The sequence below is a fragment of the Melanerpes formicivorus genome, unplaced genomic scaffold (assembly GCF_026170545.1).
Source record: "Melanerpes formicivorus ecotype bairdi unplaced genomic scaffold, bMelFor1.0.p_v2 SCAF_28, whole genome shotgun sequence".
NCBI classification, from domain to species: domain Eukaryota; kingdom Metazoa; phylum Chordata; class Aves; order Piciformes; family Picidae; genus Melanerpes; species Melanerpes formicivorus.
This window is the reverse complement of record NW_027142380.1, coordinates 3342110-3367606: the sequence shown is the minus strand read 5'-3', so window position 1 is coordinate 3367606 and position 25497 is coordinate 3342110. Positions and strand designations below refer to the sequence as shown.

The 25497-nt window shown below is 42.8% G+C and overlaps 1 protein-coding gene across 16 annotated transcripts in view; it reads left to right on the top strand.

Annotated features, from left to right (window-relative positions):
* CADPS (calcium dependent secretion activator) overlaps nt 1-25497 on the top strand; it is a 228509-nt gene that overhangs the window by 142315 nt on the left and 60697 nt on the right. For 4 of the 16 annotated variants that reach the window (XM_068154246.1, XM_068154245.1, XM_068154242.1 and 1 more), the window contains exons 13-19: nt 1795-1982; nt 3048-3212; nt 12251-12352; nt 13305-13368; nt 14125-14248; nt 17589-17606; nt 24350-24454. In XM_068154246.1, the coding sequence (XP_068010347.1) occupies nt 1795-1982; nt 3048-3212; nt 12251-12352; nt 13305-13368; nt 14125-14248; nt 17589-17606; nt 24350-24454 (766 nt within the window). Of the gene's footprint in view, nt 1-1794; nt 1983-3047; nt 3213-12250; nt 12353-13304; nt 13369-14124; nt 14249-16649; nt 16719-17588; nt 17607-24349; nt 24455-25497 lie in introns of all 16 variants that reach the window. The other 12 variants (XM_068154253.1, XM_068154252.1, XM_068154251.1 and 9 more) reach the window with 6 other exon arrangements.

Below are 25497 nucleotides of genomic sequence, written 5' to 3'. Positions count from 1 at the left end.
TCTGTCTGCCTGAGGACCAGCACTTCTCAGACTGTGATGCAGGAGAGCAATATGTGGTGCTCCATATCACTGGGTCCAGCCTCCTGCTTCCTTTGCCCCAGATTCTGAGTTTGATACTTGACTCCACTGAAATTAGTGCTAGCCTTCCTATTGATGCCAGTAGGGCCAAAGGGAGGACTAAGTCCTTTGTCTGCGTTAAGTGAATACTGCATTTCTCCCCCAGTAACCAAATGCAGACCGCTTCCTATTGCAGAGCAATCACAGCATTTCTGTATTTTTTCTGTGCCAAAGACTTCTGTGAAGAGAGGCAAGGTGAAGAGACAGTCCAAGGGTACAGCAAACAGGCAACATAAATCCAGAATTGGGCATAGTGCCACCAACCAAAAAGCAAACAAAAATACCTTTGAAAGTGGCGAAGGCAAATATACCCCTCCCCAAAAAATAGTCTTCCAGAGTGCCATCCCATCTGCATTGTTCTGTGTCTTCATTTTGAAATGTGCACTTCTAGTGATCCCAGCTCTGTAGCTACTCCCTATATCTATCATTTTCCCCTCATTATTTTAATTCTTTTCTCAATCTGTTTTGGAGTTGGCCCAATAAGGATGAGCAAATTCTTCTCTATGTCTTTGAGCTCTTAATTGATATTTCTTCAACTCTTTTCAAAGCAGCTATTTTGGCATCTAGAAAAGATTTGGTGTCATCTGAGTGGTAGAAAATATATTTTAATCTTTCACAGCAGTGTTGTTTCTAAGATGTAGCATTTGGGGTAACAGATGGGGTGGCAAAGAAGTTGCCTATAGGGGCAGTGCTCTGCCTCAACTACTCTCCCGCCCGCTGCAGGAACTTTTCAATTAAACGATGAAAGATTTTGCAGCTTGATGCATTCCAGAGCTGCGTCTTAGCAATTGTTTAGCACCCAAATTTCCATGTAAATATTGACGGTTTTGCAGCATTTTGCAAAGCAGTCTACAAGAATATTCTTGTTCTTGCTAGCGCCTTTCCCCGAGGCAGAGGCGTGCTTCTTTTCCACTGTCCCAGGACGTTCACCAGAGCTGTCCCCTCGCAGGCACAGGTGTCCCCCTTGGGAGCCTGGGCATTGCACTACAAGCCACGTGTCACCAGGCCCTCAGGACTGACAGACAGAAATAATCCGAGGTTTCTGGACAGATAAAGACATGCTGCTGGTGAGCAGAGCTTCCCCTTGCCTCAGTGCCGAGGAGGTGGGCGATGGCAGAGCACATCACCAGTGGTATGCAACAAGGACGATGGGAAACATCCCTTTCTGATACTGCAGAGCTACCTTCCTCTGTCTACAGGACATTCCTACCTGCCAGATGCAGGAGAAGTCATTATTCAGTGTAATCCTTCGTACTCTCACTCAGATCAGTCTTCTTGCTCCTGGCCAAATGCACAATCCCACCCCTGAAATGTTTCATGCTGTTTAAATAACCAAACCTTTGTCATCTCTTAAATCTCTTAAAGGTGTACTTTTTTTTTTGTCCTTTGTTCACAAGGCACTGACATGAACTGGACTAACTTTCCAGCATTTTAAGTGACATTCCCCTTTAATGGTAGCATAATATGTTGTTGTTAACAGTTGCACTGAGTATATGCTGTATTTAGATGATTATATACAGGTTGTGTTGTTTAAAAGTGACCTCTCTCTTTCTTCCTTAATGTAGCCTTAGGTTTGTATTTCTTTTATTAGAACAGTTGACCACTGCACCTCCAAATCTGATAGCTTTCGCATTTAATAACTCATATTTAAAATCAAGTCTCTTTATTTCTAAACAGGGCTGGTTTAGTCCTGGCCAGGTCTTTGTGCTAGATGAGTATTGTGCACGTAATGGAGTGAGAGGCTGTCACAGACATCTCTGCTACCTCAGAGATTTGCTAGAGCGCGCAGAAAACGGAGCTATGATTGACCCCACCTTACTTCACTACAGCTTTGCCTTTTGTGCATCACATGTTCATGGCAACAGGTAAGGAATTCTTCTTGGCTAGCAGCTCCCTGCCAACAAGGGATGACTTTGTCAAATATAGGTTTCCTTGGATAATGCACAACAGTCCCCAATTTGTTTTCACAGTGGATGTTTGGCAGCAGCGCTTCTAGTGGCATAGTCTGTTTGTTTGTTTGTTTCGTTGCTTGTTTAATGTAAGCAATAAAAATGCACATAGAGGATCCAAAAATTAGGGGTTTTAACTTTCTTACCCAGGAACCTGCTAGATGCAGTTCTGGACAAGATAGAGGTGATGTACATGTGGCTGTCACAGGTTGAATACAGAAGCAAATGATACACTGTACTGATTTAATTGCTATGCAAGAGGATCTGACAAGTTGCAGCAGTGAGATTTTCAGCAGTATCAAACTTCAGTGTTCAGAAGGGCTTTAAGCCCTCAGGCACCCATGTCTCATTTAAAGTCCGTGTGACGTCAGTTTGGAAATTGCTTAGACATTACTGAAAATTTTATATTGCTGCTGTTGCAAAGCAATTTCAATTCCAGAGGCAGTCCATGCCTTTCTCTCAAATGTGGCAAACCTTTGACGGGAGGAACCGGAGCTGTGCTTTCTCCTTTTCTGTCTATTTTGTTGACAGCTCTCTAGCATCTATTGCAGCTTCATTTCCTGCTGTTTTCTGTTAAGTTGTATTATATACTTTGAGATGTCGCTCTCTATCTTGCATATGCTGCTGAAGGAAGGGAGGAATGTTATAAAATAATTGTTTTCACAAACCCTCTGGTAAATACCATCCTGAGTTATGACACACATTGCCCAGGTTTCACGTTGCAAGGCTGCCACTTGCTTTTGCAGTTACTTTCATACATCTTGTCATGGAAACCGAGTTTTTGCTTCCTTAGTTTCTTTTTTAGTTCTGACTTTCTTTTGCTTGTTCGTTCTTTCTTTGCCAATTGTTACTTGATTTCAGTTGTTTCCTTTCAGTTTAATTTCCTTTTGTTTCATTTTGATTTCTTTCATGCTTACTTCTTATTTCTTTCACTTTTGCTGCTGGCCTTGCACCCCCACACGTTTCAATCATTCCCCAAAGCCAACTCATGGCAGAGTTACTTGGTGGGTCACAGCCAAGTGCAGAAGGCGAGGGGGGAAAAGTGTCTCATGCCCCAGCCGCTGAAGCAGAGACAAAAAAGGATTCCAAAAAGGAGTCCAAAAAAAGGAAAGATTCCAAAGCCCAGCCGAATCCAGAGCCAAAAAGGTAAGCGAAAGTGTGTAGTGCACAGAAATGTGTTGTAGAGGGCACAGGGCTCCTCGGTCACTGAGCACACTGGGCAGTTTGCATCATCCCCATGGCATGAGGAGGCCTATGGCATTTGAGGCATTTGAGTCTGGCACTCTCCTGGGAGCTGGATGGTATTTGGGCACCCAAGTCTCATAGAGGGTCAGGACATGGAGTTATATAGGTGTATGTTTAGGTGATATCTCACACAGCATGTAGGTGATGGGACTGGGCAGGTGAAACTGGCTGTCCCTGTCACTCCTCTTCCAAATGCAGGGCTTGCACCAGCAGGATGCTGTTGTGAGTACAGGACCTGGTTCAAAGCCCATTTGACCCATAACAGAGAGGAGGGCAAATGCCAGTCATGTACATTTTCACAGGGTCCAACACTGACAGAGCTGGAACCTTCTCTTGGATTGGTGGCAGGAGGTGTCTGATGGCACTGACAAAGGGAACACCCTGTCATTGCCTCTCCATGAGTCCAGAGAGCTTTGGGTTCAGGAAAATGTCTTGCTTTAAAACCTGTGTGCTGTCTCCCATGCCTGCTCAGCTGCCCTGAGTGGTGTGTAGTTGCTGCACCATGCTAGGAGACTACTGAGTACTCTTTAAAGGAGCAGCTCGAGTGTGGATGGGCTATTTGAGTATTAATTTAACATGTTCCAAGAGAGGAATGAGATGTTGTATGATGACTTATCTGTCTTTAGCTGCTGGTTGACTTCTCATCAGAAGGCTGAAAGTTCATATTCCTTCTTGGCCACTGCCATCTCTGTGTTGCCTGAGGGTTGCAGGAGGCTCCGTGCTGGAGCTTCATGGCTGTGACACTGCACTTTGCCCCCAAGGGCAGGTTCTGAGCAGCGCCTGAGAGTTTGGTGTAAAGTCTGTAGGGTGTGGATTCTGGCTTCTGCTATCATAAAGTCACAGAAGGGGACCACAGGGGGTCTGAGGGAAAACACAGCTCCGTGTCTACTCTCAGAAAGACGAATATCAGAGCAGAGGAGTCACAATTTCTTCTCAGAAAGCAGTTAAGGACTCATGCATCGTGCGTTCGTGAGCTGGCTGGCAGAGAGCGAGGAAAAGCCAATATTTACTCATGCAGTCCTTAGTGGCAGTTGTGACGTGTGTAAAGCTGGGGTCTCTTTAGCTAACCCCTTTAGCTCCCACCTGCTGCATCCATACATTGCTCATTGTCATAGTGTTGGCCATGCTCTCCCCAGGAAACCTGTAGCTCATGGGGGAGGTGAAAACTTCCCATGTAAAATTTGTAGAGGCGGGAGCACACCTGCCCCAGGACCTGGCTTAGTATCCAACAGAACATCTTGGAGCAGCTGTGCATTGTGTTGTTATCAGCGTGCATGGTGCTCTGGGAAGAATTCAACTTGCAAGAGTTTTTTCCATTCAACAAAGGCTTCTTCTGTCCAAACTGAGAAAGTGTCGATTTTCTTTACAAAAGGAAGTTCCTTTGCTTTTAGACAGTAAAGAAACCCGAATGGGTGGTCGAATGGGTGGTTTAGCTTTCTGCAGAACGAGGTTGGCTGTCAGTCAGAATATGCCACCCAGTAATGAAGGTTGAGCAGGGAGATAATTCCATGTGGCTATCAATCTCCTGTATTAGCAGCAGACAGTGATGGAGCTGAGGTGGGCTGTCTGTTTGTATCGTGTTTGCATAAGGTCAGGCAGCGAGACAACAGTCGCTCGCAGTCAGCGGGGAAGTGCAGGCAGGCTGTGGTGCGGATGCTGAGGACAGCCTGAAGGTCAAGGCTGACAGGATGACAGGCGTCAGCATGGGGACGATGCCTCCTCGCCTGTCCAGCTCCCTCCTCAGTGGCACGGCCACCGCACCGCAGCCAGGATGGGAGCAGGACAGCTGCTGGTGGAAATGCACCTCCAGCTTGGAGCTGACCCTGCAGCTGCAGCAGGTGAAATGGTCAAAATGGGATCTGTGGGCATGTTTTGGAGCCCTCTTGCTTTTTGTGTCAGGGTTTGGTCTCCCCCCCCTCCTTTGGGCTCCTGTAGTTTATTCAGACCCCTGAAAGCCTGACATAATCTCTCTAAACCAAAGCTGTAAATCACTGCTATTTGCATGACAGTCTCCTTAATTTTTCTGTTATGTTCATCCAACTAAAAATAGAGTTAAATGTAAACTCCTTGTCCTAAGTTTCACCTCCGGCCGATACCTGAATATGTTACATGCAGGCTGTCAGGAAGGCAGGGACCAGCCAAAAATTGCTTGCTGGATATCTACATGGTTTTCTGCTACCCAGGTACTGGCCCTTCACTAAGACAGGAACTTCAGGCTTTTTCACTGCTGTGGTCACTAGGGAGTTGATAACAGGATTTTGTCCACAAGGTATCACTGGATGTCTTTTGTAAAGTCCTGTCATTATGAAAGCTGTAGGGATTTTTGATGCATTTACCTACATGACAGGTAAGAAAGGCATAGAGTTACTGAGGCATCCAGCACCACTGACTGTGTGTTTATTGACACATGTTTGCATTTGGGACCACTACCATAGTAATGAGACTGTCACTTTCCTCTATGGATAGTTCTCCAAACACCAGTGAAGGCAGGAAGCTGGAATGGAATTTTGTGCTTAAAAAAGAGGACATAATTGGGGTAAAATTCTAGAAGATTTTACATGATCACCCCAGTCTTTCCCTGCCTTCTGTTTCTATGTTTATTGGTATCCTCACATTGGGGGGCTGTGACAGTACTGCTGGTGTCATTTGACACACGGAGAGGCGATGCGTTGGAAAAGCCTCACTGCTTCCCTGTCTGTGTACAGGGGAGGCATCGGGAAGCAGAAAGTTGAGCTCACCTTTCCCAGGCCCAAAGTTGGCTCCAAAACCTTGAGTTTCCTGCCCCTTTTGAAAGAGTGGCCCTCAGGAGTGACCTTGGTCTAGCATGTGCCTTTTTTGGGTTTAGACATATAATAACTTCATTTTTAAACTTTAAAACAAACAAACAAAAGACTCTTTTTTTCACTTGCTAATTCCAAACATTTAAAAATAAGACTAAAATCCCAAATGTGTTCACGCTAACTATTAGCAATTGTTGAGCTTATCAAAATTAACATGCTGGATGGAATCTCTTCCAGTGTAAAAGCACCTGAAAAATGTCATTTTGTGTGAGTGGTTAGATGACAATTTACCCAATGTCCAAGTAGTTACAAGTCTCTCTATTAATTTGGTTTGACTTTTCCTCTATAAGGTATGTGTTTAAAGCATCAAACTTGTTTCCAAGAAGCAGCATTTTCAGTAGCTAACATGAGCATCGCTTTCATTAGTTTCTCACAACTGGAAGATAGCAGAATTGTTGTTACTGTCATAGACCTCAAGGAACTGAAAAGCCTGAATAGCACAATTGTAATTTTTTTCTGACTGTTTCACATAAATGCAAGATTTCCTTACACCTAGTTAAAAAAAAAAAACAAAACAAAACACAAAAAATTACATTCTTGGTCCCTCAAAAGAAGTAGTAGGTATGTGAATGCTTTATCATAATATCTTCATGTGCTCCCCATGGTATTTTGTGCTTAGTTTCCATGCCCCATTCGAGTCTACCACCCTGGCTGCAGTAAAGCAGGTTAAAGCCTGGCAGAGTATAATACCCGTAACCTTTTGTTAGGTGCTGTCTCTGTGTCCCAAGCAGCTCTGTGATAAGTCCCCAGTGACAGTGTGTGTGTTATGGCTGTCTGTCGAATAGGATCTGTGCTGAAGGGTGGTGGTTTGCCAGCCACCAGCAGATCACCAGCTCCATGCGGACACTGACGTGATTCATTACAATGGGTGTAGGATGGCAGTGCTCAGAAACCATCCGGTTCAGCCGCGGTGCGTCAGGGGTGCAGATCGCACATGGGAAGCGATGAGCTGTGACTTGGCTCAGCACTGCGGTGTGGAGGAGAGCCCAAGCCAAAGGAAGGCAGGAGTTGGGAGGACGAAATGGCTCCTGTGCTCTGCAGCATCTTGAGCAGGCTGCTGGGGTGCGCCCAGGAGAGCCAGCGGAGGGTTGGACTGAACAAAGGGCTTTCAACCAGCTTTTCCTGCAGGGTGTGAATTCCCAGAAGAAAGGGGAGTTGGGGAAAATCGATGTTTGCTGAATAAGCTTTTTTTTCAAGGGGTCTGAACAGGTGGGCTCTTTCAGGTCAGATTTGCTGGGGGGAGATGTAGGAGGCAGCAGGCAGGCAGCTGTGGTCCTGCCCACCTCCCCAGAGCCAGTCTCCATGCAACCGGTGGGACTTTGCACAGCCAGGTCTTCCTGCAAGGGATCCTTTGAAAGCCTCTCCTGACACATGCCGTCCAAGGCACTAATCATCGATGTTTACTGTATAGCTCATATGTGCTGCACCTGGCAACCAGCAAGGGAGCTGAAGGCAGCACGTGTTTTATATTTGAGTTGTTACTTAAAAAATCAAATTATTTGCATCAGTTTTTGACATTGTTTTTTTTCTCCTTGGCTCTGCATGCCAGGGCTCACAGTGCGTGCAAAGATCTGTTTGCTACGTGTAAGCAATATTTTCCCCACTTTCAAAAAAAAAAAAAAAAAAGGCAAAAAAAAAGAAAAAGTGTAGACAAGTTTAAACATAAAAGGTGTAAAAGATGATATGTCTTTTCGTTGAGAAGCCGCCGTGGTATTTCGTACAGGCTTATGTCAAAGAGATTAAAGCACTGAAGCTATACCGTATATTTATGATTGCATACGAATGCATGCTATTGCTTCATATATTAGTCTTTGTTAAAACAATCATTTTGATATATTTGTTTTAGCAGCATAACTAGCCCTGGGGGCACTGGGTATAATTAGAAAAGGGCATGGGGGGAGGCGGGACTCGTAGAATAAAGCAGTGGCCTTAGGATCCCAGGTCCTAATTATAATTTATAATTAGCCCTGGAATTTGCAGAAACCATCTAAGCTAAACAAGGGCCATCATTTTTTGCTGTTTAAATTGCAACCATTATTTTTTTTGTATTTCACCACCTGCTTTGTTGATGTTGTTTTCTTGGCTTAAAACTTAAAAACAAGGGGGATTAGGAAAGTGGCATTTAAAACTTTCCATATGAAATATTTACAGTGGGAATTTACTAGTTTAGAGCCAACACAGTGAATCTGCAGCAGAAGGAGTCATCTGAAACTTGTTTACTTATAATTAAAATTTTCCTTATTTATTTTTCTTGCCTTTTTTGCCCTTCTGCTTCCCTCTGTGCCCACAACTTCTGCCATACACCTCCAGTGTCCCTGAGCAGGAGCTGTAGAGAATCAGATTAAATTCTCTCCCCACAAAGATGGAGCTGCTTGTGTGGTTTGTTGACCCAAGTTCATGGACTCAAACCCATTGTGTCCCTCGTGCATCTGTATATACCACGTACACAGAGAATTTTTTTTGCCCCTGTTGCTCTCCTCTCATCACTGCTTCAGTGTACTAATGACTGCATGTGCAAACATCCATTTCCTCCAGCTGCGTTTTAGCCAGCCTTGCTTCAGCACTGCTGCTCACTGGAGGAGTCGATGCTTCTGTCCATGAGATCAAAGAGCAAATATCAAAGTTGGTCTGGAGAACTTGGCTGAAAACAAAATTGCCAATAAGCATCAGAACGAGCTGGTGCAACTTGAGCTACTCCTGGGGATTTTTTTCAGCCCCATCAGCCATGTACTGGAATTGTCTAGAGCACAGAAGTGAATCTGAAATTACAGCAATGCTGAGCTATATACCCTTTGTGTTCTTGCAAAAGGGAAAATAAATATGTTCTCTCAAAAAGATTACATTTTAAAAGTGTATTTGACTTGAATATTTAATTAGGTTTCAAAATTATCAAGCTAATAAATTAAGTGCAGGGCTTTGGGTAGTGTTTTTTTCCAGTTCTATGTATATCCTGCATTTGTCACTAATTAATGAGTTCCTAATGCTTCAGCTTCTGGGAAGATGAGCAACAAAGATTAACATAACTACTAAGTCTGAAGATGTGCAGCTGGGTTATAGTTTTTGAAATTTGACAAAAACATTGGAAGTATTATTATTTGTGACATGGCTCAAGATGGGGGATTGTGAGGAAAGCAAAGATGACAGAACTGGTGCTAACCACTGTGACAACAACTTGAAAAGCAGCCGACATGACATCTTTCCTATCATGCTGCCGAAAATGTCAACTTTGTGAAGGACAGTGAGAAAATGGTTTGCCGAAAATTTGAAAGGTAGATTCAAGAGATGCTCATCATGTCAGATGCAATATAGTCCACAGCTGGGTGAGAAAGGGAGTCCTTGCCGTGGTGATGACTCTCGGTTGGCAGGCCCTTCCAGACATCCGCGCTGCTCCAAAAATGGCTACAGCTGACCTGTAGGTTGTCTCAAGTTTGCTGTAGCATGATATGTGAGAGCAGAGTGCGTTTACACCATGCAGCGGGCCCTGCATGGAGGGAGCAATGGCTAGAGCCACTAGGTTTGATGTCCTCCTGGCTCACAAAGACCCTGGGAAAGGCCAAGACCAGGGGATCAAGCCTGTATGGTCTGTGCACTCCTTGGTGGCTGGGTTGGCATCCCTTGGGGCACTGTGACTTGTGTGAGGGATTAATTGGCCTAAGGTTCCCTCTCCAGTGCCCAGCATTCATCTTTGTTTGAGTCAATGTTTTCAAAGTGATGCTGCTAGAGCTTACACTGCCCAACCAGGACATGACTGATGCTGGTCATGTCTGCCTGTTTTAGGTGTCTACTATGAGTAGACTCATTATTGATGAGTCTTGGCAAAACCGAAGCCCTTTGAATACAGTGAGAAACTGTGATTCGTGTGAGAGGGCTGCGACCCAACCCAAGCTGTCAGATCCCACCATTAAATCTCACCAGTTGAGCTTATTGACCCAGCAAAGGGTAACATAACTTTCAGACCATTTCCAGTCCAACAGCAAATCACAACCAAGGCAGGCAACTTTTCCTACCTCGTTTGTCAGCACTGATGCAATTAACCTAGTGACACTCTGTGAGCTGTTATGGGTACAAGGGAAGAACCAAATGCCAAAAGTCAAATGAGGTCTTCAACCCTGCCCCTTCATGTACAGCATTTATTGTGGTCTCATTTGAGTTATCTGCTCCTCTGCTTGGGAGCAAACCAGCACTGTGAGGTGCACAGTATCACAAAAGGCATGAAGAGCTCTGTCTGAATATTAACTTTGGAATAAAAATACATTAAGCATGTTCAGACATTAATTTTTGCTCAATATCTAATTTAGTTTTTTTTATTTTTTGTGTGTGTGGCTTGCTCATTTCTTCAAAATAACTAGTCCTAATTAGGTACTAATGAGACCAGATCCATACTTCCAAACTTGTTTATGAAATGTGTTCCCCAGCTGAGACATTTTATCAAAGTTTCAGCCTAAATCTTTTTTTCCTTTTCCTTTTTTTTTCTTTTCCTCTCCTTAATACACAAATGAATTTGGCAAATACTCAAGTAAAGATTTCTGATTAAATGCTGTTTAAATTTAAAAGCATGCCCTGGTATTCAAGTCTTTTTCTGTGTCCATGTTGCAAGTTTTATTAAATGTATATTTAGCTTTAAAATTTTGCACTAAATACCATGCACAGTTTGCAAGTTCCTCTTCCAAAATGTTTTAATGGTTTATTCACCTGTGTTGGAATATCAGAGTTCATGTTTATGATATTAAGAGCTTTAACTAAACACAGGGTCAAGGAGAAGTGGTTGTACAGATTTTGTAGCTTTTAATTTTTTTATAGCTTGTTGGTTGGTTTGAAGTTTTGGGTTTTTTTAAGTTTAGGGCCTTTGAATCTTTAAGAGGAAAATAAAGCCAACCAATTAACCCCTGACAGGAGGTTCATTAGAAGCTTTGTAATCCCTTGCCAAGTCTTTTGTATAGCCAAACCAGTCTAGTACTGTCGATTTATGGAGCTTAGGCTGAACACTGGAGGAGGCCTTTAAGTAAGAACATTTGTTCAATTTTAAGACGTCTTACATTACCTAAAGAGTGCCTGTGCCGGCAGAGTTGTTCAGGAGTACACAAATCCGTGGACTTTGCTTGCCGGCAGTGGGAAGCAGCGCGGCTGATTGTCTGCCTGGCCGATTCCTTTGGTGGATGGATTAGCCTCGCTCTCTCCTCTCACCCGGGATTCTGCTGTACAGCAGAGTCTTGCCATGTGGGTGTGGGGAGGAGGAGGGGATTGCTGCTTTCTGCTCTTGGATGGGTTGGCACCAGCAGAGAATGGGGTGGAAGAGCACAGAGACCACCGCATCATCCAGCCCCAGGAGAGCTTCATCAGTGTTTGCCTGCACACTGTGCTCTGTGAAAGATGAGCAATACCCCCAAGCAGCAGGACCTGGGTGTCTCACGACACACTCCTGTGCACTCCTGAAATACCAGAGTGCCCTGAATAGTCAGAAAATCTCTGATAAAATGTATCAACCTGTTACCTTTTACAAATTAAATTACTGGAAAGGCATTGCATTTTCAAATACAAAATGCATGTCACTCTGGAGGCATATCTCAGCAGAATATATTGAAGATGGTTTACTTCAAGACATCCCAGTAATGGGGTGATTCAGTGGTTATGAAGGAGTGCAGAATTTTATGTTCTATTTGCATATATGCCTGTTGTCGATATGCTTTTCTGCTGTGAATTGTATTAAGGTAGCAGCTGACTTTTCCTACAGAAATTCACTCCCTGGTTTGTCAGCAGTGGGCCCAATCCTTCGGTGAGAGCTGGCACTGTGCTCCCTCTCATATACCCATATGGAAAAGGGCATTCTGCTTTTTCCAACTTCTCTGTGTCAGAAAAAAAAAATAAAGGGGAGGGGAGCCCACATCCAGAATATCCCTCTGAGGCAAGATATTTATTTATTTGGTTGGTTGGTTTTTTGTGATCCCTTGGCAGTTTTCCTGCTATGACCACCTGTGTCCTGGTCCCAGGTCCCATAGTTGGTGACATCCCTTCCAAAAGGGTAGTGTGGTGTGTACTGTGGGGATGAGTTTCCAGGGTAGTGAGGTGAAGTCTGAGTCATTCATGGCATTTCTCCTCCAGGCCTGACGGCATAGGAACTGTGACCGTAGATGAGAAAGAGCGATTTGAAGAGATCAAGGAGCGACTTCGTTTGCTTCTGGAGAATCAGATCACACATTTTAGGTAAAGGCAGAGAGCCCAGGCTGAATGTGAGAGGACTCATTTCCTCCCAGCTCCCTCCTCTAACCAGCAAACCCAAAAGGCAGGTTTTGAATGCATGCAGAAGTTTTGGGTAAGTTGCACAGACCTACACAGGGCAATGACACTTCCAGTGTTGCATGCCTGTAACTGGAGAGTGATTTTAAGTATATAAATTTAAAGGATCTTTCAAACCATTTTCTTCTCATAGGCCTGGTAATATTTTTAATAAGATATATAAACAATAAAAATCCCTCACCCTCTCACTTCTCTGTTCCCTTCTGCTCAGTTATTGCCCATTTATTTTCCCTTCTCTCTCTTATACGTCAATTACAACCCAAATCATTCTGCGATTCTGTGATGGCATCAGGCAGGGCTTTCTGCAAGGGTGTCCTAGTTATGGAAAGGGTGGCTGCTGCCCTCTCCTAAAATGATGCATTGCCCCCAGCACACCAGCCGGGTCCTGGGCAGCTTGTACATATCTGCATGCAGTGAGGTGATGTGAAAATCCACAAACCCAAGCATCCACACACAGAGCTCCTGTGGGAGCCCTGAGGAGCTGCCCCTTGGCAGGGATGGCAGCTTGGTCACCTAGTCACTTACAGCCTGCTGCATTGCCAGGACTGTGACTGGAAGTAAATGTCCCTTGCAGAGGGGCTTTTAAAATCTATTTTTTACAAGAAGATGGTATTTAACTCTCCCCTGGGGGGTCTAAAAATTCTCTAGATGACACCCAGGCTTAGTAAGCTGCTAAAATCTATCACCTTGTTAGTACCCCTTGGTGCACACACCACCAAACCCTTTTGGCAAGTTACCCTGTAGAAACTGGTCATTCTGGGCAGAGGAACTAGATAATTACTTGGGCATATTTAGGAAAGCACCTTTATAGCACTGGGAAGGCACCTGGTCTGATGTTAACATGATGTGATTTTTCTAGGTACTGCTTTCCATTTGGCCGTCCAGAAGGTGCACTAAAAGCTACTCTATCGCTGCTGGAAAGGGTAAGTGTGAGAACAACAGAGGGTAGTTAAAATTACTTGTATTCATGTATCTTCTATCCAGAAGAGCCTGAGGAACTGTTGGTTAGCATAGGATATAAAATTAACAATACTGAATACTGGAATGTGGGGGTTTAGGTGGAGCTGCTGCCTCTCCTGCTTCAGCTCAGAGGCCACTAAAGGCAGCACAGCCCGTGTCTGTGCTGGTAGTTAAGAGTGGAGGATATTGCTGGCAAACATCTACACTGCAGACCCTTGTAAGCGATGCCTGGCTGATGTCCACTGAAATTCCCATCTTAAGGCAGGCTCCTTCCCCTTGAACACAGGAAACCCGCTCACCATCATCCTCCCCATCCCTATTTCAGCCTTCCTGCTGCTGCAACTACCTTCTCACTTCTGGTAACGTGCAATATGGCCAAGCCCAGACTTAAACCCAAGTCAATCAGCAAAGCCTAGGGAGGGCATAACGTTGCCTGACACTAAGTGAGTTGTGATAGATCTTAATGTCATGCCCTGAAAAATCAAAAGCACAGATTTTGGAGCATGCCTTAGGATAGATACAGAAGTGGAATACTACAGCAGTGGGGTAGGTCCCACGTCTCAAGCTGGCTAAGGTGACCTTGTAGCAGATCCTGCATATTGTACGCATACTCCCAGAGCCACACAGCACTAGTGTAGGAATGGATGCCTGTGCTAGGCTTGGAGAAAAGCAGTCCTGTGTGCCTGATGCCACAACAAATCAGATTTTCTTGTGTCAAGGTTCTGATGAAAGACATAGTTACTCCGGTCCCTCAAGAAGAGGTAAAAACAGTCATCCGTAAATGCTTGGAGCAAGCAGCTCTGGTCAATTACACTCGACTGTCAGAGTATGCCAAAATCGAAGGTAAGGCTCTTTCTATGTGCAATTAAAATTTTGTTATGTTTCTAGGCGGCAACTGTGGCTGGGAGCTATTTGAAAGAAGCTCATTTGTTACTTGTTCACTTGTCAATAAACCTGATGTGATTCTGAATCATTTTTGCGGTGTTGGCTTTGGAGGCAGATAGGAATGGGAGCTACGCAAAACGTTTCTTTTTGTGGAAAAGAGACACGAAACAGTTAAAAAGGAGCTGTGGCTTTTTTTTTTTGGTGCTGTTTGATCGTTAGTGCATTTGGCCAGTGGTGTAGTGTTCAGACTCATGTCGTGGTTTTAAAAACAAATTGAGAAATACTTGGGATGTCATCTTACGAGATGAAGGTATAGTGTAGCTAATTGCTTGTGACAGTGGAGTTCAGGAAACAAATGGAAAATAAGAAGCTGGAAAACTGTTTAATCTATGTTTAATCGTTTGTAGCCAATTTAAAATGTCTTTTTTTCTGGGAGTGTTTCGTTGTCTTTGCAGTAGATACATAGCAGTCATTGATCAGTGATCCCACACTTGCATCAGATTTCTTTCTTGTCACTCTAAATCTGGCGTAGCTGATATTATTGACCTTTTAAATTATGGGAGAATAATAACCAGTGACCAGAGACACATGTAGCCATCAAAAAGACATTTTAAAGCTTGCTGGAGGATATGTGTTAGCCGAAGCTCTACGATCCAGTCGTTCTTTCTGTGTTAATCAGTTTATGTTGGTACCTTGTTGGCTGCTGTTCCCAACTTGAAACTCCTACCCAACTTTATCCGAGTTCCCAACTGCTTAAACCTGTGTGTTCCAGATGAATGGTATGTTCTGCTCTAGACTTTGGGTTTCTGTTGTGTGTGATGTGAAGCTTTCCCACAGCTGAGATTATTGTTGTATGCCTCTAGGACAATATTGAGAGGAGAAAAAAAAAACCCAACCAAAAATCACCAACCACCCCAAACTTCATCTGATTTGTTCTTTGCTCATTTACATGAAAAATTGGGTTATTATATGACAAATTGTCCAGGTTCTGTACATAACATGTCCTCTCTTTTTCCATTTCTTTCTGTCTAACGATGCAAATTGTGTACCAGTGGTAATGAATTCATTGTTATGCATCCAGTGAGAAACACTTAAGAATTGGGCACTAAAAGGATGTTTATCAACTCTTGACTTGGTAATGAGTGACAAAAATAGAGAAGGAACGAAGGTTTCATAAGCACTGTATTATCAGGCAATTTATCAAAGTACTCAACTTCACAGGATATTTTAATTGGTGTATTCTGTAAAATGCAATGTTTAAATATACTTGACAAGGTTGGAGATGGACTGAGAATCAAAAGCAGCTTTTCTGTTGATGGATGCTTCTACCCAGGGCTGGCTCCCTTAGGTTCTCTGTGTAAATATCACTAACTCGTTGGTAAGATTTGCTCTCTTCTTTCAGATAAATCTATGCAAAAACAAACTTTATGATCTGTAAGTAAAAATGCATTCATTTCCAAAGTAGAACAGTTAGTGTGTACTTTTCCTTTTGTGCCTCAATTCTTCTTGGTTGTGTGAATTATCTGCCCTCCTTTTTGCACTGCGACTTTAGGTCTGGGAATACTTTGAAGCAACAAACCTATTTTTTTCCAGCTACCTTTTCAGAGAAATAGTTCATTCCACACTACCTGCTCTCTTCTGCTTTTCTCCTCTTTTATCTGTGATTGGCCACAGCCACTTTTTTTGATGCTATCTCTATAAAAGTGGTTGTCACACCAAGCATGCTGGGATTGTTAATTTGAACAACCCAACATCCGCCGGCTGCATGCATCAGGTTTTCTCTCATGAGCATAGACCACTACTTGTTCAAAGACTTCCTTAGAAGAGCAAATAACAAATTCACCTCGGTGAGATGCGATTCTGTGCCATACGGGGCTTTGAAATCTTGCATTTGAAAGCTGACATTTGAATAGCCACACATTTGAGTCTTGTCAGATATGCAGAAGCAAATCAGTGGCAGCAGTGCTTGAGGCTATGCTTATGAAGAAATACCTGCGAAAGCCTTAGATACTGAAGGCTGAAATCCTTAGTATCTTGGAGCCTTAAACCAATGATACTCTTATTTCCCTCTATTCATGACGTTTTGATCATTATATTCTTGCAAACAGTTCAGAGCAAACCTCTAGAGTCATGGTCACAGCTTCTCTTGTGACTCATGGGCATGCTGAATGGTTAATCCAGTAGATCTCCAATTTTAACCCTCTTTTTTTTGTTTTGTTTTATTTCTTCTTTTTATTCTGTGTGTATCCCAAAATACTCTACGGCTACTTTCCTTTTAACCTAATAAAAAGTTTTCCTCTGACCTATAACCTCTTACCTTTGACCTAAGCCTCTTGCATGCCCAAATCCTCTTTTATAGGGAAAAAGAGAGAAATGTATGAGCATCCTGTCTTCTGCTTGGCCTCTCAAGTGATGGATTTAACCATTCGTGAGTACCTACCACCCTCCTCTCCATGCTGTCCTCACTCTTTCTGTTTTCATTACCTCAAGAAAGTCCAGATCCAAACCAACTCACTCTCCTTGCTTCAAGTCCTTTAGCATTGGCTTGTCTGTTGCTTCTGTCTGTGAAACCCAGTGTGAGAAGTCCAGTCACTTTTTATCAGCCTAAACCAGGTTAGACAATGAACCCATCTGTTTGTGATAAACTCAGATCCGTCTGTAAGTTTTTTCAGTTCTTCTTTATGTCCGTGACCTGAATGCATTTTTACTTTGCTTCTGTGTAACCCCAATTTGTAAAGTGCTTGTCACTGGTACACAATCAAAAGGTAGCAGCTTCATCGGGGAGAAGTGAGCTAGAGGTCAGAAAAAGGACACTTGGAAAAAGCCGTTCCTTTGCCTGCGTAGAAGATCTTTACCCAATCCTGTGTACGACATCATATGAGGCTGTCCTTTCTCTGTACATCAGATCTTACATGTCTCCTGTCTGTTAGCTCTCAAGCAGAAGGATGTGCTTTATACTCGCTCTCCTCCTCGATATTTTTTACTGAGTCCTTTGCACCGAGCTCTGGAGGGGACACCCCAGTCCCGCTGTCACTCGGAGATCCCCTCTGTGTCCTCAGAGCTCGCCCTCTCTGGTTTTCTCTTTGTGCAGCGTTTTCTTTCACCTCCGTGAAAGGAGCTTCTTTTGGTAACCCCATGCTTTGGGGGGTGGGGGGCGAGACGGGGCAACTTCTCTTCTTTTCAAATGTCATATATCACGCATAACTGGGGGGCTGTGCGATCCACTTGCTCATTAATCCTGCATATCTGTTCTTGTTTCTCTCTTTTCTCTCCTTGTTGCTTTCTCTCTTTCATATAGAGAATCAAAAGGATGCAGGTGAACAATTGTATATGCATTATAAATTGCTAGGACTGTTGAGTTATATTTATTTCGTTTTCTTTTCTCATAGCTCCTTAAGATATGTACTCCTTCAGGCTGAAAATGGAGATGCATTGATACTTAAGGAGTTAATTTGTGCTGTCTACGTAATCTCCTTTTCCTCCTTCCTTAGAATAGAGCGTAGATTAGAAACACCTTATAGAAATGTAGTGTCTTCTTAGGAGACAGTTTTAGAGGAGAATCTAGTCTTTGTAAAGAGAAAGTTTCTTGCTCTCCAAAAGCACTGCAGCTCATTTTGGGTGAAAAAGATGTTGGTGATTTGGCCATTTAATTTAACACACCTAACAAGCACATTTATAGCTAAACTAACACTCATTTTTGCTTTTCATATCTTCTGTTTTATGACCTGATGGGAGGACTGGGTTTTCAATTTTTTTTTTTTAATTTTTTTTTGTTTAGTTTGGTTTTTTTTTGCTAATGTGTAACAAAGTATCCAGTGGGACAGAAGTTGTGTTTGTCTCTCGTTTATAACTTGTGGTGACATGTAACAAGGCAAAGGCGCAGCTCAAGTGCCCTTCTCTTCAGAAGGGACGGTGGAGCTCTGCAGCCCCTGTTTTCGTTTCTGTTGTATCTCAGAGTCCTAGTTGGAAAGTCCTTGAAGCCTGACCTGTTCATATCTTTTTGTGAGTAGATTGTTCTGTTTTGTGGAAAAAAAAAAAAAAAAAAGAAAAAAAAGAAAGAAAAAGGAAAAGGAAAAAAAAAAAAAAGGAAAAAAAGGGATGGGATTGGTTTCGGCTCTGTTTTGTAAAGGGAAATGGCTTTTCAGAAGCAGCACAGAGTCTGAACCAGGTGCTGCCCTTGCTTCCCCAGGCCACCTCAGCTCAAATCTGGCCCATGATCTAAAACTGTTGCCTAACAGTAAAATTAATTCTTAATGCAGAAAAAAATATTTATAAAATAGGGAATAATGTTTCCCTACAGCTACGAGAGGTGCAAATAACCCAGCAGCCAATAGAATGATCCCAGCTGTGACCATTAAGCGAGTACAGGCTGTTGTGCACTGAGCTGTTGTGCAGTGACTGGCAGCAGCAGCTCATCATGTGCTCACAGTTCAGAAATTCAGAAGGACATTTCTATGGCCCAGCTCATTTTAAAATAAAACTGCTTCTTCTCGGTGCTTGGAGTGAGTGAAAGGACACAGAGTTTGTGACTCTGCTGCTTCGTGCCCACAAATCTCCCATTGTCTTAAGTGAAAAATTTTCAGGCAAGGTCAGCAGGACTTAACTTGAAACCAGTTCCTCAGCTTAAGTGGAGTCAAAAGTGTCTGGGTTTGTGGCCTGACTTTTTATTTATTTTGCCAGAAGCAAGAATAAAAAATAGATACTGGGAAAAAAAGCTTCTTAAACACACAAATGCCACCCTTTGATGTCCTTTCTCCTGGAAAGTGTTTGGTCTCTTGCCTTGCTTTAAAAATATTGATTTGAAATAGGACATTAAACAGAACACTACACTAAAACAATTAAAGATGAATGACTTGTTTTAATTATTAATCAGACAAAACTACTAACACTCAGATTAATAAGTGCAACCTTTTAGTAAGTGTTCGTCTGCTTATTTATATAAGTCAAGAATCCATCATTCCTTTAAAAATTAATAATTTCTCCATCCCTTAAACACAGACTTTGTGAAATGTGCTGCACTGTGCCGTACTGGGGCACACAAGTGCCACTTTCTCTGCAGGAACTGGGTACAGGCAGCTCTGGAGATGATGCCAGCCAAGGTGATAGCTGTCAGCTTGACAATTTATTGTGTTTAGTGTAAGAGGGTTTTTAAGTTTTCAGAATAAGTATCTCTCACATTGTGATTTGGTTTTGGTCTCTCTGAAGAGAGGCTTCTTGTGGTACTGCTGAGTTGATGCATAGAGATGAGAAGCGAAGAAGATGTGGGGATGGAGGCAGCTTACTTCACTGCTTGGTGCCAGGGCAGCAGAGCAATGGGGCACAGACTGCAAATGGAAAGTAACTGGGGAGCAGATAGACCCACTGAGGTCCTATTGCTGTGTTACCAAGGGAAACCAGATACTCTTGGGCTATCCAAAAGTGCCAGATTTTCACTTGTCCCAGACACTCACCGGACCCTCTGCTTCCGGAAGCAGAGCTCTGGATGTGCAGCATCATGCCAGGCTGTGTGTCTGCCATGCACCATTCTCCCTGGATCTGTCTGTCCTTCCTTTCCAGGCTGGTGGGGAAGTCTGACTTCTCTCCAAAACCCACCAGTGATGCAAAGCTGAAACCAGGTCAGTGCAGGGATCAGTGCTGCCCATGGAGCAGTGAGGGACAGCCACAATGTTCAAGCAGAGACAGCCATCTCTTAGGTGCCTGCATCGGCTGGTGTGCACCTACCAGAGAAGGACTGAGAACAGTCCCTCAGCCTTGGCTGGCACTGGTCATAGAGCATCTTGCATGTAGCACTCAACTCAGCAGGCATGGAAAATGTCTTCAGCTGAGCAAGCATGTGCAGAGTAGTTGGGTTTTGACTGGAGCAACACATCAGGTTGTTAAGAAGCAGCAGTATTTTTCTAGACATTCATACTGGTTCAAGCTCACTTTGTGTCACTCACCTTCCCTATTTCTACTTCTCAGCCTGGGAAGCTCTGTGCACATATTTGTAATGCTAGCAATTGCACTAAGATGCCTGGAGATTAACCTGGTCTCAGTCACAGAGAGATCCTGTGTGATTTGTCAGCCCAGCTATCCCTGAGCAATCACTCCCAGCATTTGTGATAAACCACAAAGCTTAAAAAGAAAATAGAATTCCATTATCCGAATAAATAATGGATGCAAAATGTATGAAAACATCAGCCTTTGTATGTGGGAATGGAGACTGAAGTCATTAATAGATCATGCCCTTGAAGTCAGGTGTAGCTGCAACTTGTGTTTGAATTGCTGCTTTATTTGTTCCATCCCTGAAGTGGTATTCAGTTGCATTTAACAAAGAATCATTTTCAAGATTGCATGCAGCAGCATGAAAGTTATTACAAGAGCTTCAGAAATCACAAAGATCTGCACTGTGCTGTTATCTTTTTGCAAGTCTCTTACCAACTGCAGAGCAACTTGCTGCCTGAGGCATGAGATAGAATTCAGATACACAAAAATCCCTCACTAGGCTGAATAATGATCAGAAAGTCAGGAGATCAATTTTTCCAGCATGCTGAGTTTTGAGAGCTGAGTTAGAATCTTTCTGAGTTGGAAAAAGACCAATTCTGTGATTTTTTTTTTTCCTTACTTTTAAGGCAAGACATCTTTTCATTTTTGAAAGGAAAAATGGTATCATCACTGAAATGTGTTTCAGAAACACACAAATTCACATCGTGATTGTAATAAAAGGCTGCTTTGCCTCGTCCTCAGGCTAAGTCTGGTATTCTCTATGGTTGTCTTGAGAGCAGCTCCTTTTCCTGAGTGGCTCACAAAATGAGCACACACACACACACACGTAACACTTGCATACCAAAGCCTTTGGCAGGGGTCATATATTTTTAATTATTACAATTATATGAAAAAAAATACCAAAAGTTAACAATTGGAAGTCTCCTATTGCAAGTGTAATTCTCACTATTGCTGATATGTCGATAGCCCATCTAGCAGAAATCATGATGCTGAGTGAGAAATATGTAAGTTGGGGGGGAAAAAAAAAGCCCCAAAAAGCCCATAGTCAGTCACACACAGTGAATTGTATGCAATAGGGATGCCCAGAATAGCACAGATTTTCTAATATACCTGTTAGACTCACTGCAGGCTGCAGCTTATTGCAAGCATGACCCCAGAATTTGCCAAGTAATTTGGGTTTCTGCGAGTCTTTTATTTGCAAGCGTTGTGCAGGAGCATAAAGATGTTTGGCAGAAAGTGGTCCAGGAAAGCCCTTTGTCAGGTTGTTAGTAAGGAAGAAACTGCTCCTGCCTCTGATTTCAATGCTGGAGGTGTTTAGATTTTATCCATGTGGAATGTGAGCAACAAATACAAGAGTGTTTCTGATGCTGACTGGCTGTGGGAAGGGACTAGAGAGTAAAAGGACAGAGATGAAAGTAAAGCCAGAGTGAAAGAACACCTGCCACTCACACTGCATCACTGGCATGAGCCGGAAAACCCATCCAGCCTTACACATCTCTTGTGCTCCAAGCAGGAGCTCAGACACCCAGTGAAAGGACCTCTTGGGTCATCTCCAAGACCTGGATCCAGAGAAGCATGTAAACTTCTGTGCCTTGCAGGGCATTGCAGGCACAGCCCCATTTCTCTTTAAATTTACAGAGGAAATGGATCCTTTTCCTTAGCCAGACTGTAATCTTTTACATTTTCTTCCAATAAAGAGGCAACAAAGAAAAATGTGGGATGGGGCTCACAAGACATTTGATACCCCTAGGAAGAGCAAGAACTCTTCCTCTCCTCTTGTTCAGCTCCAGGTTGTTTTGCAGCCATCATGCAGCCCTGGATTTGGGTCTGAGAAATTTAAATTACCAAAAAATCTGTGTATTTGTGCAGATTGGGCCAGGTCAGAATTACATCAAGAGTTTGTTGCTTTACCTGCCGTGATCCCTTGTGGAAGTTTGTTTTCAAGAGCCAGTGGTGTCAGGGAGATGCTAGGAGCAGGCTGAGGTGCTGGGGGAGTCTCTCACAAGCTCCCATAGAAGTGAAAGCCACCCCGGGGCACTCTGCTGACAACTGCTCAGCAGGAGCCTCCTCCAAGCTGTTTTCTACGTGCTGCAGTAGCGATTCATGAAATCCCAGTACTGCTGCATCTCTTGGCTTTTCCTTCTCCTACTTTGCTGTTAATGGCTTTTTCCTAATACAGAAGACACTTGCATAAGTCAGCCCCATCCAGTACTGTGCAGGTCTGGAAGTCCATGAAGTCTGAGATCTACTTTTCAATGGGAATGAAGGAGCTGGATTCACAGTTAAGGGTATTTGGGGATCACAGCCCCATGAGGTGCAGCAGGATGCAATTCCGGGACACTTTTTCTTTTTAACTTTGATGCTCCTAGAAGGAGCTCTTTCTCTTTGTCACACCCAACTTTGGAGCCCAGCAGACCTGGATGGGAAGGGGTTCCCACCATGCAATTGCAAGATGCATATGGGTGATCTGTGGTCTCCTCTCCCCATGGTTCCTTCCTGTCTAGGGATGCCATGCAAACTGCTCTCCAGAGTGATGGGCAGTAAAATATTCTTCCTACATCTACATGTTGAGCTCAGGAGCCATCAGTGACTTGCCAAATTGAATTCTTGCTTATGTTTTAAATTACAGTGAAAGTCATTAGGCCAATGCCCAAAAAACAGTTATTTTTGTCACTTCAGGCTGAGAGGTTTGTTTCTGGGGACAAAGCCACCCATGGTAAACATTGAACAAGGATCAGGATGACTCTCAAAATTGACAAATAGATTTGTTTTTCCTGTTATCAGAAAACAACAATAACAAAAAAGCCAGAAATCAGTAGCTTGAATCTGAGAGCCTGAAATAAATCACTACAAAGCTTAAAAGACTAAAAATGTGTGTGTGTGTGTGTGTGTGTGTGTGTGTGCATGTGCACACGTGAGCATTGTGTGTGTGTTTATGTATGTATGTGTATCTATCTCGGTGTGTGGAGAGGGGAACCAACCTAAATCATACTCTGTAATGGTTTATTTGAATATTCTTTATTATTCTTTGATAAGTGTTATAATTCTGTGAGAAGTAAAAGCAATCAGAAATCTACTTTGCACAAGCCAACTGATTTTTTTTATCCCTCCCCCCCCCCTCCCCCCCCCCCCCCCACTGGAAAATGCAATCAAAATGGCAAGGACTTTTGGCAATAGAATGTCCAGATAAATATGCCAGATTCCTTGCAAATGGCATTATTAAAAATAGTCACAATGCTGCTCAAAACTATTATTAAATGGAATAGAAACTATTGTGTTAATATATTCACAGTATATAATTTATTCCCTTGGGTGTATGTAAAAGGAAAGGCTATTTTCTTTGAATTTTTCCTATGCTGATATTGTAAACTATATGACAGATGGGTCAAGTCCTGATTGCAGTATTCTAACATTTGGAATAGCAAGTAACATATTTGATAGAGCTGGCAAGTTTTTATATATGATTCAACCCAGAATATAAAAGCCACTAGAATTCCAAGTTGAAAATAATTAAATGAGCTGGAAACGATCAGGAACCACACATTTTTAAGTGACAGATTTTTTTACATGTTTAAATTGCACAAGAATATTTTATAGCTCCCTTTAACCAACAGTGACGTTTAATTCTAAAATGTGTAATAGATATTTGCAAAGCAATTAATTCCTGTGGCTCATTATTCTATTGCTAAACGTACCTAAGCACTGGGGCGCTGACTTCAAGCCATCTTTTTCACCTTTTTATGAATTCCAGAGTTTTAACTGAATTAACCAATTTCAGTTTCCTCACCTGGCTGCATGAAGTGCAGGTTCCTACTTGCATTGAATTTTTAGCTTTCTGATTGCACAGTGCCGTGGGACGTTCGAATCTGCTGGCTTCTAGAATACGTGTTGTCAAATGGTGTCATTGCCGTGTAATACTTCAAGTACCGATAAGCAAAAACCCAGCAGCTTATTCCATTTGTATTTGATCATTTCTGCTTATGTTCCTTTCGAAGTTTCCATCCTTTTTTGTCACTGTTTATGAAGTCATTTGTCTCTTTACTTTTGGCGTCTCTCCCTGTCATGCACAAGCAGCCCGTCCGTCCAAGCCTAAGCCACCGGCTGGGCCACCATCATCTCCTCAAACGCAGACTAACATGATAAATCATATGTTCAAAGGCATGGCCAAACAGCCGCCAAGTACTGTAATAGTCTTCCTTCCTTCTATTCAGTGGTTTGCTAGTCTCGCAGTTGCTTGTGTAGCAGTAGAAAGCTAGTTCTCATGTGCAGCTTTATACAAAATACCTAGCGTGACGTGGTAGGTGGTAGAGATTTAGAGGTAGCATTGATTTCAAAATGTCCACATTTTTTTTGTCTAGCAATGTCTGACATATGCAACATTTTCAAATATCAACGTCAGCACAAAATAACATTGTTGTTGCATAACATTTTGCATGAAAACTATAAATATGTATGAGCTTTACATGATGTTGGATGAAATGTTTGATAAGTATATCGTATACGTTTCATGTAACTGTCAGTGCTCCAGCTATCTTAGCAGAATATTCTGATGTATAGTAACTTAACCAGGGAAATATTTAAAATAAGAAGAAAAAAAAATTAAGATTGACATCTGCTGGCTGCCAAAGTTGTATAAGCATCAATATTTTCTTTAAAGACAGCATCTCTGAGCAGTTGTTCTTATTAACACTTTTGTCTTTTAGTTGTATTTGAGAGCAGATCAGTGTTGCAAATGAGAATGGGCCTGATGCTGCTCTGATCAATGGAGAAGCTTCCCCTTGTCCATGGAGGTGCAGAAACAACCAGAGCTTACCAAGGGACATGTCTGTAGATTCCTTTTCCAAAAGAAAGATGTTTCTACTTCTTGTAGCTGAATTGAATAGAGAAAGAATGAGAAGTTAACCAGCAGTTCTCCAGTTTCAGTATCTGCCCAATAAATCATAGTGAGGGGAATGTAGATTTTTTTATTTGTTTGTTTCCATTAAAGGAAGAAACAAAAGGAGAAGAAAAAAACAAAAGTGGAGAAGAAACTCCCAAGGCCCCTCTCTGTGGCATAAATCAGCAAAAATGTTCATTTGCATGGTGCTTTACCACGTTGCATCTCTTAGCCAAACTGAGCACCTGCAAAGCCAGGCTTCAGCTGGTCAGGTTGCTGAGCTCCTCTGAAAACCAGCCTGTGTACCCCTCACTCGCCTGCCCAGATGTGTGCACATTACAGCTTT